Source organism: Gastrolobium bilobum, unplaced genomic scaffold (genome assembly GCF_033153095.1).
Source record: "Gastrolobium bilobum isolate Gb01-03AN ecotype WA unplaced genomic scaffold, APGP_CSIRO_Gbil_v1 utg11607, whole genome shotgun sequence".
NCBI classification, from domain to species: Eukaryota; Viridiplantae; Streptophyta; class Magnoliopsida; order Fabales; family Fabaceae; genus Gastrolobium; species Gastrolobium bilobum.
In genome coordinates, this window is record NW_026898683.1 from 427,213 (window position 1) to 441,850 (window position 14,638).

The 14,638-nt window shown below is 33.3% G+C and overlaps 2 protein-coding genes across 2 annotated transcripts; both read right to left on the bottom strand.

Annotated features, from left to right (window-relative positions):
* Positions 1–8,855: 8,855 nt before the first annotated feature.
* Positions 8,856–9,323, bottom strand: LOC133318305 (ferredoxin, root R-B2-like). The gene has a single exon (XM_061520297.1). The coding sequence runs from the start codon at positions 9,321–9,323 to the stop codon at positions 8,856–8,858; it is 468 nt and encodes a 155-aa protein (XP_061376281.1).
* A 2,256-nt stretch (positions 9,324–11,579) lies between these two features.
* On the bottom strand, positions 11,580–14,210 carry LOC133318264 (large ribosomal subunit protein uL1). The gene is made up of 5 exons (XM_061520257.1): positions 14,052–14,210; positions 13,638–13,857; positions 13,016–13,181; positions 12,313–12,518; positions 11,580–11,887 (listed from the first exon to the last, which is right to left on the bottom strand). Exons 1-5 carry the CDS (start codon positions 14,054–14,056, stop codon positions 11,834–11,836), a joined length of 651 nt encoding a protein of 216 aa, XP_061376241.1. The 5' UTR covers positions 14,057–14,210; the 3' UTR covers positions 11,580–11,833.
* Positions 14,211–14,638: the final 428 nt, after the last annotated feature.

The following is a 14,638-nucleotide window of genomic DNA, read 5'->3' on the forward strand; positions in this document are numbered from 1 at the left end:
CTTCATCTGCACCTTCTGTCCATGTACCGTCACCACAAGCTGTCTTCACCGATTATGATGTGGCACCTGTTACTGCTATTGATACTCCCACAGCGGAGCTTGATGACAGGGGGAGTTCGTCCTCCCCAGTTCCGGGTTCTATTACTTCATCCACGGATGTCCCTGGTTCACCGGTTCCGTTGACAGAACCCAACACTGCATCTGTGGCAGATATTCGTGAACAGCGTGCCAGACGTCCCCCATCTCATTTAAAGGATTATGTATGCAACACAATGACTACACCCTTTCCTCGTCTCTCCACTTCTCCAATCGACTCAGGTATTCAATATTCCATTGATCATTATGTTTCTAATGCATTATTTTCTTCGCACCATCAGATTTTTCTTGCCGCCGTGGATAGTAACCTGGAACCCAAATCATTTAAAGAGGCTATGCAATATCCTCATTGGCAGAAAGCCATGCAAGCCGAAATTGATGCATTGGAAGCCAATCATACTTGGCAAATTCAACCTCTCCCTTCTGGTAAGAAAGCTATTCCATGTAAGTGGGTGTACCGCATCAAGTACAATTCTGATGGAACCATTGAACGCTATAAAGCGCGTCTGGTTATTGCTGGGAACAATCAGATCGAAGGAGAAGATTACACTGAGACTTTTGCACCGGTGGCTAAAATGACAAGTGTGCGTACATTTTTATCTGTAGCTGTAGCTCGAAAATGGAGCATTTTTCAGCTGGATGTTCAAAATGCCTTTCTCCATGGCGATTTGGATGAAGAAGTCTTTATGCGTTTTCCTCCCGGTTTCTCCCAAACCAAGTCTGGTCACGCCTGTAAGCTTCGACGTTCACTTTATGGTCTCAAGCAATCCCCACGAAATTGGTTTGCTAAGCTTCGTAGTTCTCTCCTCAGTTTCGGCTTTGTTCAGTCTCGTGCTGATTATACGTTGTTCACTTACTCGACTGGTTCCCATTATGTTGCTATACTTGTCTATGTAGATGATATTTTGTTGGCAGGTAGTGATCCTTCTCTCTGTGACCGTGTCAAAGCTCATTTACAAACCTGGTTTAAAATCAAAGATCTTGGTCCCCTCAAGTATTTTCTTGGCATTGAATTTGCTCGAAGCAAGACCGGTTTGTTTCTTACTCAACGCAAATTTGCTTTGGATATTCTTAAGGAATGTGGACTTCAAAGTTGTAAACCGGTTGCTTATCCTATGGATCCCAATCACAAGCTTGCTCTTGCTGAAGGACCTCCGTTTGATGATCCTAAACGTTATAGACGTATTGTTGGCCGTCTTGTATATCTCACGATTACACGACCAGAACTTAGTTATGCAGTTCACACACTTTCTCAGTTTTTGCAGCATCCTATGCAGATACATTACGATGCGGCTATTCGTGTTCTTCGGTACATTAAGTCCAATCCTGGCCAAGGACTCCTTCTTCGATCTGACAGTGATCTTCTTCTTCGTGCCTATTGTGATTCGGATTGGGCTAGTTGTCCCTTGACTCGAAAATCAGTCACTGGTTATTTTGTTACTCTTGGACATTCTCCTATTTCTTGGAAAACCAAGAAGCAAAACACAATATCCCGCTCCTCTGCTGAAGCTGAATACCGTGCCATGGCAGCTGCGACTTCTGAGCTTATTTGGTTAAAGTCTTTTCTCAGCTCTCTTGATATTCCTCATGCAGCCCCTATGCAACTGTTTTGTGACAGTCAGTCTGCTATTCATATTGCTTCTAATCCAGTGTTCCATGAGCGTACCAAGCATATCGAGTTAGATTGCCATTTTGTTCGGGACTATCTTCTCAGCAAGACTATTTCTACTCAACATATCCCCACTAGTTCTCAACCCGCAGATATTATGACCAAAGCACTTGGATCCAAACAATTCGATTTTTTGACTTCCAAGTTGGGCATCTCCTCCCTCCATGCTCCACCTTGAGGGGGAGTATTAGAGTAGCATTAATTTGTTAGGATCCTGATTGTAACTATCACGGTTTGTTACCTTGTATATTAAAATAGATTAGCTTGATTTATGCTTTCTGTTCCTTAGTTTTAGCTGATTTCCTGATGTAAATAGATTAGCTTGATTTATGCTTTCTGTTCCTTAAGTTTAGCTGATTTCCTGATGTAAATAGATTAGCTTGATTTATGCTTTCTGTTCCTTAAGTTTAGCTGATTTCCTGATGTAACCAATTGTAAATCTTGGTCTATATAATAGACCCAATTTAATATATCATCAGGCTGCGAATGACAGCAACTTCTGTTATAAACAATCTATATATACTCTACCTTATTTAAAGATAAATTCATTTTAAGAAATTATATGTGAGCAAAATATATAAAACAAGAATCATGATTCCCTCGTGAAGAGGAAATTCAATAGTTTTGGGTGGAACAAAACCCAATATCTCAGACCTTTGCCTGCATACATTACGGTAAATCACTAGGGGATGTTTGGTAGAGGAGAATTTTTTTTTACTAGGAAAATATAATTATTAGGGATATGGTGGTAAATGAAGTTTAGTAGGAAAATTAAAAAAAAAAGTTATTTGGTTGGCCAAAATTTTACCGGAAAAATTGGGTAGAATTTTATAAGTTTATGTTTGATTGAAGATAAAATATTGATGGGTAAATAGGTTAAAATTACCAAATTAACCCCTTTTTAAATTTTGAATGTCAATAGAAGTAGATCTTTCTTCCAACGTGTTGCGTCATCCATATCTCTTGTTTCTCCTACCAATAGAGTCTCAAATTACATCTGGACGAGGGACATTTCAGTCTACAATATCGCTCTAATTTTTTCACTTCCCTAGTCTTCTGCAAATACTACCTCAGAGGTGATATTTGCAAACAGTGTTTTTGACATCAATTTTACACACAATTGAGTTTGTATGGGTAACAAGGTTGTCTGGTCTTATTTTTTTTAACTCTCTTGCAAACATGACATTAATGGTATCCTACTATCACTTATCCATCTATCCCACCAGGAATCATCTACCAAACGTCCCCTAAATGATATAATAACTGTTGTATTAATTATATGAAATTACCTTTTAGCAACTATAATTTTAACATGGCTAAATTATGCAGCTACCAAATTAAAAATTTGTAAAATCTTCTGGGATTAGTGCCAATCATAGGATTCTGATGTGCAAAAGTTGCTTTTGAATTCATTAAGAAGCATTATGTCTATACTTAGCAAAACATAGGGAAAGTCGGTGGGTGGTTCAGGCATTATGCCATTAGTGCTCCACATATGAGAGTTTTTAAGCCATTTCCGTTGCAATTAGGTGCTGAATATTAATTTTTTTAAGAAAAATAAGTCGTCAAAATTAAGAAAGGAATAAGATAAGCTATATTATTAGGATTCGATTCCTGTTATTAATTATGATGTTTCATGAATAGCAAACTAAAAATAATACTAAAAACACTTGATTTGAAACCAGCCTTCTGCCTAAAGCAACCCCTTTTCTCTACTTTCCAGTTAAGTGGCTTCATTCTCAAACCTTGCATAATAACACACCTACATAAAATCAATCATCCAATTATGTACTTTTTTGAAAAAGTATCTTTAAACAATTATTAGAGGGAAAACTATTCATACTTTTTGTGTAGTTATATCCGACTATAAAGAATTCCAATTTCTATAAACTGATTATTTTATTTCACTATCAACAAATTAAGAACAAGATGATTTTGTCACGTAACGGCACTTATATATTTAATGTTTGGACGCGGAGTCCTAAATGATTTTCACGGTCTGTATTGTAACTTGAGGCGTATATTATTAATTTTACATTTTCTTTATTATTATTTTTTTCCCCGCGACCCTATCTTGAAACTTCAAAGTAAAAGGTCATGGATAATCACGTTTTGTTTAGTTAACACTTAACAGTTAACACCAGGATCTCACAAAAATGTATTTCAGATTTTGACATTTAAAATGCTATGTTGTATTTCTAACTTGGAATAGATAAAAAATAAAAAAAATATTTAACTTACAATTACGTATGAATTATCAAAATTTAATACTTTGATATCATTTATATTTAATGACTCACATAATTAATAAATTAGAACTGTTAAATATAAATAAGATTAATAAAAAAATTGATCTCAAGCTCTTAACTTGGGAAATTTAAATTCAAGACATTAAATAAGCTCGAACATTTTTAATTTTGTTCATGTGTTTGATGGTAGTTTTATGGATTTTTTTTCCACTAATTCAATATGGGACTAGTATATATTAAAATCATATTCTATTAATATAAATAGATTTTATGGCATGTTTAATAATAGATTTATTTTTTAAAAAAATGTAAAATATCTCTCAAAAGTTATAATTTTTTAACTTTAAAATAAATTAATTAAAACAGGTAGTTCGTTTAATATATATTACTTAATTTCAAATCAATTTTAATTAAATGTATGATTTAATCTCACAACCTCAAAACTTTTTTTTTCCGGGTTTTACTTTGCTGTGATTGTGAAAGCATAGTATGAAGCCAATCGATAACGTATACTTACTATTACTTAATATATATATATATATATATATATATATATATATATATATATATATATATATGGAAAAAAATATTTCTCCAGCAACTTGAGATAAGTTTCTCTCCGGCTACCCTAAAACGACGTCGTTTTATTTATTTATTTTCTTATATTAATTAATTTACCTTTGAATGGTTATGATTTTCTTTTTCTCTTTCTTCCGATTCATTTTTGTATGAATATGATTTAGTAGTCGGAGATAAAGTTATCTCCGACAGCTTGAGAAATGATAAACCCTATATATATATATTATATCGCTTAGGAAGGAAAATTAGAATGTAATTGGGCTGCTTCCAACGTCAGCTTAACGCGTGCGCTTATGAAAGTTCGATAATGACACGCAAAAATCCACTTGAGGACACACTTCTATAGCAAAAAACAAGATGACAAAGCTAAAATATTGGACATTGTTTGGCAATGATGAATTTGGATACGAAGAAGTGGAAAGGATCATGCATCAGTTAGAGGTGATGCGACCCTTTGACCAAACAGATAAAATATTTTGTGTAGAAGGGGTTGGTAGCCACCGGCATGGCAGCCAGCAACCCCTGTGCCGTCTAAATGTTTGCGTTAATGTTAAGTGACAAAATTGTCATTTTCTGTTCCTCAACGTAACAACTAAATGTAGAAAATCTCAACTTGTGTGACTCACCTATGAAATATCATTTGTTTCTTTTTGGTATGGAGATATTACCATGATTTAGTGCTCTCTCTGTAGAGAAATAGGATTGGGCTATGTGAACCCATTTTCATTTTGGATAACATTATTTAATCACGCAGACATTGAATTTGTTATGTTAATACTATGCATGCGTAGACTGGTAAGAGTTGTTTCGTCTCTGCATTAGTCAACGTACATTTCACAAGTTTTTTATATCTAGCCAGTAGTCATAGTCGCGTCGCTACGAAGCACCGACACTACTCCACACTCTCCGATACTCCGATACTCCAACATGCATTATAGAAATTTAAAAAAAAAATTAAAGCTTGAGTTGCATTGAGTTTTTAATTCTAACTATTAGATTCGTTGGAATACGATTACTATTTTATTGAGTTTAATATAAATATTTGGGAAATCTTATGTTTCTTTGCGAAATTGATAAATATTATAAGTTTAGTTTTATTTTTTTGTTAAATTATTGAATGTTAAATGTAATATACACTATATAAATTAAAAATATTATTTAATATCAAAACGTGTCCTAACGTGTCGAAATCTAATTAACATTTTTTAGAATTAACATGTCGGAGTGTTGTGTCGTATCGTGTCACGTGTCTCGTCTTGTATCAGTATTGGTGCTACATAAGTCATAGGCTTATGAAATCCGTATGTTTATTTATCTTTTTAGTATTTTGTAGGTTCATATCTTTGATTTTAAGGATAAGTTAAAATGGTAATAGCTCATAATATTGCAATGAAAAATATATTTGGAAAAAAAAAACTTCAAGTAAATTAACTAAGGGATTACTTCTCTCATGTAGTATGAGAGAAGTTGTCTCATGTTAAGAGACAAATAAAATGGGCCTCACCAACTTTTAGAAAAAAAAAAAAAAAAGAGGCACATTTTTTGAAAAGAGAGTGACATGAGAGATCTATCTTATACAACATAAGAATATAATTTTCGATTAACTAATATTTGAATCCCTCTGCTCAGAGTTTGTACTATATTCATAGAAGATCCGGCCGCAGTGTACTAATTAAGGCCTTTGAGTCTTACTCCAGGGACGGCCATTTTTATCTTTTCTTCTGTTTTCTAAAAATAATAAACAAAACTGTGCAACAGAATCATGCAAATCGTCAGCATATTCAAGTTGAGTTTCATAATATAAAATTCATCAACAATTATACGTGGATTAATTTAAAGAAAAAGTGTTTGTCCTTTTAAATGACACAACTTACATCATTTTATTTTCACAAAGGGAAATATTTAATATGTTTCAGGACCACCCAATGATTTGGTGCTCCCTCTCACAACATTAATTTTTTCTTTTTCTTTTTAACCCTGTTATTTTTCTTCTTTTTGAATTTTGCCCTTTCATTTACACTAAGGGACCACTTAAAAAATAGTGGTACAGGACCACAATAAATTCTCTCCTCACAAAGAGATGAGATTCACACCTTCATTTTTTTGTCCACTCTCTTTCCTCCTTTATCTATCTATTTCTCTCACTTAAAGTGACACAACTTTACATCCTTTAAAATAACACACATTTTACCCATAATTTAACTATTTATGTTGGGAGAGATAGGGGTAACTATATTTTCAAATTTGTCAATTGAACTATCGCGCGAATTACGAGTTTGAGAATTCTCAGGAATTATATGATGAGTCGTACAATTCTCATCACTTAACTTTTTGGGGTTTGCAATTCAACAAAAGATAATTTTGTCTAATCCACGTATAATAAAAGGGAAAAAGGTGTGTCATTTTAAATGACACACCTTATATCCTTTCACTCTCACAAAGAAGTGGGACTCACATTTTTAAAACTTTTTTCCCCCACTCTCTCTCTCCTATGATTTATCTCTTTATCTCACTTAAAATGACCCAACTTTGTGTCCTTTAAAATGATACACACTTTTTCCATAATAAAATGACTGAGACTCACTTCTTTACTTTCTCTCTCTTCTTCTTAATGGTACTAGCACCACCCATTTTTTGTATCATATAGCATGTATATTCCCCTAACTTTTTCATATAACATTTTGTTTAGGTTTAGGGAAAAACATTTATCTTTCTAAAGGATATAAGTTTATATCCTTTTGTTATCAAAAAAAAATAAAAAATAAATAAAGTTTATATCCTTTTAGATCCTAACCGTTGATTTCCGTCCATCAACAGTTATAATCTATTGGGCCAAAACTTAATGGGCCAAATTTATTATTAATTAATTAATAATTTTAATCTAATAAATTATAACCGTTGATAGACGGAAATCAACGGTTAGGATCTAAAAGGATATCAGTTTATATCCTTTAAAAGGATAGATGTTATTCTCGTAGGTTTAAGTATAAAAGAAGTGATTAATGTTTTTATGTTGTAGACAATAAATATATCTCCTAAATACATATAAAACAATGTGGGACCTATGTGGGTCAATGTGAGGAGAAGAGAGAAAATGAGAAAAAGAAAGGGTTCCACAAACTTTTATGTGAGTTATCTTCTATAAAATGAGAAACATTAAATCCATAATAAAAGAAATGATTTAATGTTTCTGTTATTGTAAGAGATTAACACATAAAAGTGTGTGGGAGTCCATGTGGGTCCAAGTGAACAGAAGAGAGAGAAAAAAAAATCTCATACATTTTTATATATGTGTAGGAGATAAATTTATCTCTTATAATATGATAATCAATAAACCTAAAAAGAAATATCTTAAATAATTTCCAAAATAATAATAATAATAACTCTAGTAACAAGTATATTAACAATCGCATGATTAACATAAATTGTTAAAGGAAAATACTACTCTCATTTTATATGAGGTAATTATCTCATGTTATTTCACTTAAAAAATCTTACCCACTCGTTTTTTTTTTCTTTTTTATGCTTTAATGGTGGGCACCACGTGACTTCTCTATGTAACATGAGAGTAGCATTCCCCATTGTTAAAACATATTCTTATTGGTACGAGGCATTTTTTCGGATTCCCGAGAAATTAAGAGTGGTAATTATATTTACTCACGTTTGGTACAAGTTTTTTAAAATTTTCTCGAGAATCCGATTTTCTCATGATTTTATTTTGTGTGTAAATTTGTTTGAAAATACCATCCAGGGGTGATATTTTAAGATTTCTATAGCAAAGGAAAATTTAATACAACTAAACATAGCATTAAGAAAATTAACTCAATATTTTCGGAAATATTTTAGTCTACCAAACACCTTCTTGACAACGTTCCCAGAAAACTCATATTCTCATCATATTCCTGGAAATCGTGATTTCCGTATAAAAAAAAAATTTCCTCTACCAAACACCCTTGCATCATTTCCTAAAATATGTTAGCATTTACTAATTTCAAAAGTTCAAGAGCTTGGTTAGAGAATCTAAAAAATTATGACAACTACTTACATTCATATACAAACGAAGGTACATACGAGTAATAGGACACAAGTCATTCAAGACACCATTTGAACGTTTGACTGCCAAAAGAAGGTGCATATCAATCTTAAATAACACATCTTCCTGGCACAAACAAAAATTCATTACCCTAAGCAACTTAAAATCCCACATAAGCAACATACTAACAATGGCTGAATGTGTGGCTCAAGTTTCTGGCCAGTAATTCTCAGTAGAGCTCGCCTTCTTTGTGAATATGAATAACACAGTCTGAAGTTGGATAGGAGACGCAGGTTAGCACAAAACCTTCCTTCAATTGATCTTCATCAAGGAATGAGCCATCAGATTGATTAACTGAACCAGAAACAATCTTCCCAGCACAGATAGAGCATGCTCCGGCTCGGCATGAATAAGGAAGTTCAACTCCAACATTCTCTGCTGAATCTAAGATGCAACTATCATCAGGTGCCTCAAACTCATGTTCTTGTCCTTCTGGACCAATCAACTTAACCTTGTAAGCATCAATTGCATTCACTCGAAATGAAGATGATGATTTCAAGCTAAAAGATCGGGAAACACTCTTCATAGACCCAAGAGAGGATGGGCACTTAACCATGGTAGCAATAGTGAATCGATTTTGGTTTGCAGTTTGAAACATGCAATGGGGTGAAACCTCCACATTTGACATGGCTGACATGATTACCCTGAAAATGAATTGCTATTACAACATTTCTTTTTAAGAACCAATACGGAATCTAGTACAAAGCAAAATAAGAGTTAAAATATATCATTTTTCAATGAACAAACGAGTGAACAGAAAAAAAAAAAAAAAAAAAACAACAACCTGAATTCAGATTAAGTACCATAAGGTTAACACCAGAAGGTAAATTAGAAGAAGAACAATACTTTACAGCAGCAGGTTGGCCAAAAAAGATTGAAGTTCACCCAGTGTATAATCTTTGTAATTGCTAATTAAATTTAAAAATATAAAATTCTAAGAGTGAACGTGCAATTAACAATCATTAATATCCACAAATCATATTCCCGTTAGGATCATCACGTTGATAAAAATCATGAAATATCAGAAGCTCTACTCTTCGTTCGAGGCTCCAAATTTATAATTAAAATGTTACGGTTTTGTTTTATTATTTTTTATTTTCTAAATTGTTGGTTTATTTTAAGTGGATGGATAGATTCTAAGTAAGTGCTAATAGTGGGTAGTTTGTTTTACTTCAAAATGTTTAGTTGTTATAGTGGGTAGTTATTATTTGTAAATTGTACCTTGTCTATTTAAACTCTCGTCGTATGAAATAAGAAATCATCATATGAATTAGTCAAGCTTCCTTAATAAAGCAATCATTCTATGTATATAATAGCTTGATATCAGAGCCAGGCATCAGTAGAAGATGCAATTAGTGCACTGTCCATTCAATTGAAGGAGATGTTCACCAAACTCTCCAATGCTCTAGTACCAACCACCAAACCACAACCTCACACGAGTCACATCCATTGTCATTATTCTTATTTCATTTCACATCCATTACAATGTTACGATCTAATTGTAAAGTATGAGATATGAGTATCACATTGGTTATATGAGTAACTAATATGAAGTTTATATGAACTTTAGACTCTCCTACTTCATGCGCTAGATTTTGGCGTGAGGCTCTCCCAAAATTCATATCCTAAAACCAAAAAACAAAGTAGCCTCGCTCCACCTTGACTAATGCCTATGTAAGTATTGATGAACCACATAAGCTTGGAGTTGAACAGAGTGAATATTATTATACACTTGTTATGCATAACACATAAGCTCTTCCATACACAATCAAAGGACGATCCTGAGACTCTAGCATAGCAATGCCACAACAAATAGAGATATAGTCAGCACTCAGCATAGAATACAATATTCTTCTTTGTGTGCATATCCTATTAACATGACAAATCGAAAATCCTAGCCAAGCAATCGTGCTAATAAAATGTAATTAAGAAAAATGAATGAATAAATAAACCAAAATTTAAAGGTAAACTTATCCTAATTTTACTGCATTTGCGACATATAGCTGTGTATTGTTACCCTAACCCAACCATTCCAAAAACATATAAAGGAAATGATAATAAAAAAAAGAAGCATAAGATGTGGGGGGAAAAAATATCACGGTTTCCATTAGCTTCGTTAATGTAATTTAGAGAGATTTAACAGGGCTTACCGTTACTGAGACAATAAAACCGTTGTTTTGTTTTGATACAGTGCTGAAATGGGAGCGAAGGATAACAAAATCACGAAAAAGGTAGAGAACCAAAAGAATGAAAGTGATAGGTTGTTATTAACCATTATCATTGTTGGCTTCTACCTTTCTATATCCTCCTCGCGAATCATTGAGGAGCACCTACTGACCTTTTTTTCTTCGAAAAATACTGCTAATCATTAATTATAAGGGAAAAAATTACAAGGGAACCTGAACCTCTCATATATACGGCATACACTCGTACGCAGAACAATCTTCGTGTGCTTTAAAATTCATTAATTTTTTATAAAAAAAAAAAAAAAAAAAAAGTGCGCACATGCACAAGATTAAAAATGTACACTTGACACAATTTGGCTAAATCAACGAGCTGTAATATTGCATTCAAAGTACACAAGGTTTCTACGCATAACCCATAATTAGAGCCTTAGATGGAGTTCCTTGCAATCTTGCCCTTAATTAAAAACGTATTATACTATTTTTCAAATAGTATTACACTAGTTTTAGAAATCAGTTCTAATTCTTACTATTTTTAAAAATTTGTTGAAATTTTAATTATTTAAACTCACTTAAACTTCATGTATATAAAAACCTAAATGACTCTTACTCGACAATTTTCCACCTGTGAACTGTCATTCAGCAGAGTAAGAAACATCAATAAAGTTCTAAACGAAATGCAGAGTACAAATTGACATGGAATAAGTATCTCCCCGTATAAGTATCAAGTCATAGAATAAATGCATCAAAGGAGCAGGTAACAACGAATTGTATGACACGAGAAGCTTAGAATTAGCTCCCATAGCATTATCCAACGTTGCTGAGCACTTAATTAAGTCAAGAACATGAAATACTAACAATAAAAAACTCATCCAACAAAACTGAAGAAAGCTCAAATCAACTGTCCAGCTATTAAAATAATCAAAATATATTAAGTGCAATGAGAAATTCAAAAAGCAGCCTCTTAAAAGACGCGGTACGATTTCCCCATGGTACTCTTCAGGTACAAGCATCTAACCTGAAATCAACAACAGATTACATAATTAGATATTGGCAGGATAAACCAAATAGAATATTGCAAGGACAAGAAAGAAACAAAAGAACAATAACACACGTAGCACAATTGAAGGATTAAGTCCCTAAAAATAGAGTAAAAAATTGCAAATCCGGTACTGTGACATTCAACAAAGATGCAAACTAAAACATATGCCAAAAAACCGATCTTCCTTGATTTGAGGTAAAATTTTGTACAGTGATTTAATAGCCATACTATGCTCATTGTAGAAAGCAGACTATTCTTATACTAGCTAATTTCTTAATTACAAGGATAAATATTCACACATGGCAAAGGGTAAACAGATCCAAGAACAAACAATTTTGAGAAAAGCACAACTAAAAAGGTAATGTAGCAATGATTTTACTCAACGAGAGTGGACTACTCACGTTCTGCCAATTCTTCTTTAACAAGGATACAAGGAAGTTAACACTCAGCTGCACATTTTGGAAGATTTGCTTTTCCTCCATACTAACATTGCCCACAGCTACTCCCATGCAGAGCACCTTCTTAAGCTGAAATTTGACCATGGCTTTAGTCTCATTAACCTTTGACTCGAGAGATTCTTGGTGAGTAACAAGTGTAGGGAACTTCCCTGCCATGTCATGCAAAATATCAGACTCCTAAAACTATAATTTTAATTTGAAAGAAACACAATATAACAATTCTTTCAATCAAACAAAGCAATTCGCTACATGAAAGGGAAGAGGGTGAAAGAAGCATGAACCAGATATATACGAAGTCATTTAAAAGATTTTCTGCAGTTAATACTTAAAAACAAAAATAAATAGCACAAAAGTGGCCAGATATTAATTAAAAGACTACGACGCCTAATGTAAAACAAACGAACAGAAGCAAATCACCAAGAACTTTCAAAATGCCCAGAAAGTTCTAAATCCTAAACCAAAAGAATAGAAGACATGCCTGCCTTGTTAATACTTAAAAACAAAAATAAATAGCACAAAAGTGGCCAGATATTAATAAAAAGACTACGACGCCTAATGTAAAACAAACGAACAGAAGCAAATCACCAAGAACTTTCAAAATGCCCAGAAAGTTCTAAATCCTAAACCAAAAGAATAGAAGACATGCCTGCCTTGTTGAGACCAGGACCCAGAAGGCGAGGAATCTGCTTAATGACTGCTTCAGAAGCTAAAAAGGCATGGTATTTCTTAGCTAGCTTTTTTACTAGCTTCTTATTTTTGTTGAGCTTTTTCAAAGCTTCAACATCCATGTAGTCCAATCCTATCTTTTCTGCCTGTAGATTAGAGTAATAGACATTAAAATAACAAACTTGGCAAACAATGGAATGAAAATTATTTAAGAAAAGTCCAACGCACTCAACATAAAAAACCATCACCTAACCTCTAGGAATGACATTACTCTTTGAATTGAAGTTACTAAATTACAGAAGCATTGAGTCATTTCAAGAAAAGAAATCAACAATAACATTCAGTAATTAAAAAAAAAAAACTCAAATAGCACACAACTAAAATGGAAGGAAACAAAAAGATAAGGTCCGTAGAACAATAGATCATGTTAAGGGTTGAAATAAGCATACAGCCAAGGTTTCATCTATTATAAAGTACTAAAAAAAGGAGAAAAATGAAGACCGGGTTTGAACCCTGGGGTACACTAGAGCACAAAATATTGCAAATAATTGAAGATCAAACAGAAAAGTTTAATGAATACTACAGATAGAGATAATAGGTACCTCTTCAACATGTTGGGCATCACCAAGCATGCAAATTTTCATCTTGGGGCGAGGGATGTGGGGCAACTTGACAGAGCCACTGAAACGCTTGTCCTTCTGTGGATCATAGTTTTTCAGCCCAATTTGGAGTTCAATGGTCTCAACAAATTTACGATTCTTCTCCTTGGAATCAGCCATGATTCCGGAGATAGCTTCTCTTAGAGCATCACTCTGAAGCTTACTGCAGAATCAACAGCCAAAACAGATCAGAAACACTTGGTTTCCAAGTTCACCATTTCACTGAATAATTTCCATTAACATAAGAAAAAAACTATACAAATTACACTTCAGTTATCAATGGCATACATAACAAAACGCATAAACAAGCTAATAAACGTTGAAACAGTAACAAGTAGAAGACGGGAGTAGAAGTACCTCATCTTTGAAACTAGGCCTTTTCAAATCAACGGTTAACCGGCTACAGATCTCAAACCTGTGAACAAAATTGAAGAGAAGAAGAAAGAAAAATTGGCATCAGCGTTGGTGAAGAAGAGAAAGTATGAAAATCCAATAACAAAATGTTCTGAGCAGAGTAAGTACCGCGAAACCCTAGCTAGGGTTTGATGCGGCCGGAGCAAGGACTATATAGCATGACGGATATTAGATGGGCCGGGCCTGGTTTTCAAAGAATTGAAACGGGCTTTGTAGCTTGGGCAGCGATTAGCCTCTCTTTTTTTTAATTTATTATTATTTTGAGTTTTGTTTAGGTCAAAATACTCGGGAGACTTGTAGTGTGGACTCATATAAACTTTTTTTTTGGACTCATATAATTTTTTAGTTTCCTGAATAGTTTGTCAATGCTAAATGGGCCGGAGTTGTTTAATGAGGTAGTTTTATATATAAGATGAAAATAAAATAAATACAAAATATAATAAAAAATTAATGACATGTGTGATTGTGTTATGCTTTTCCTTTTCTTCTTTTTCTTAGAATTGTTTTGTAAAATATTGGGTAAATTTCAT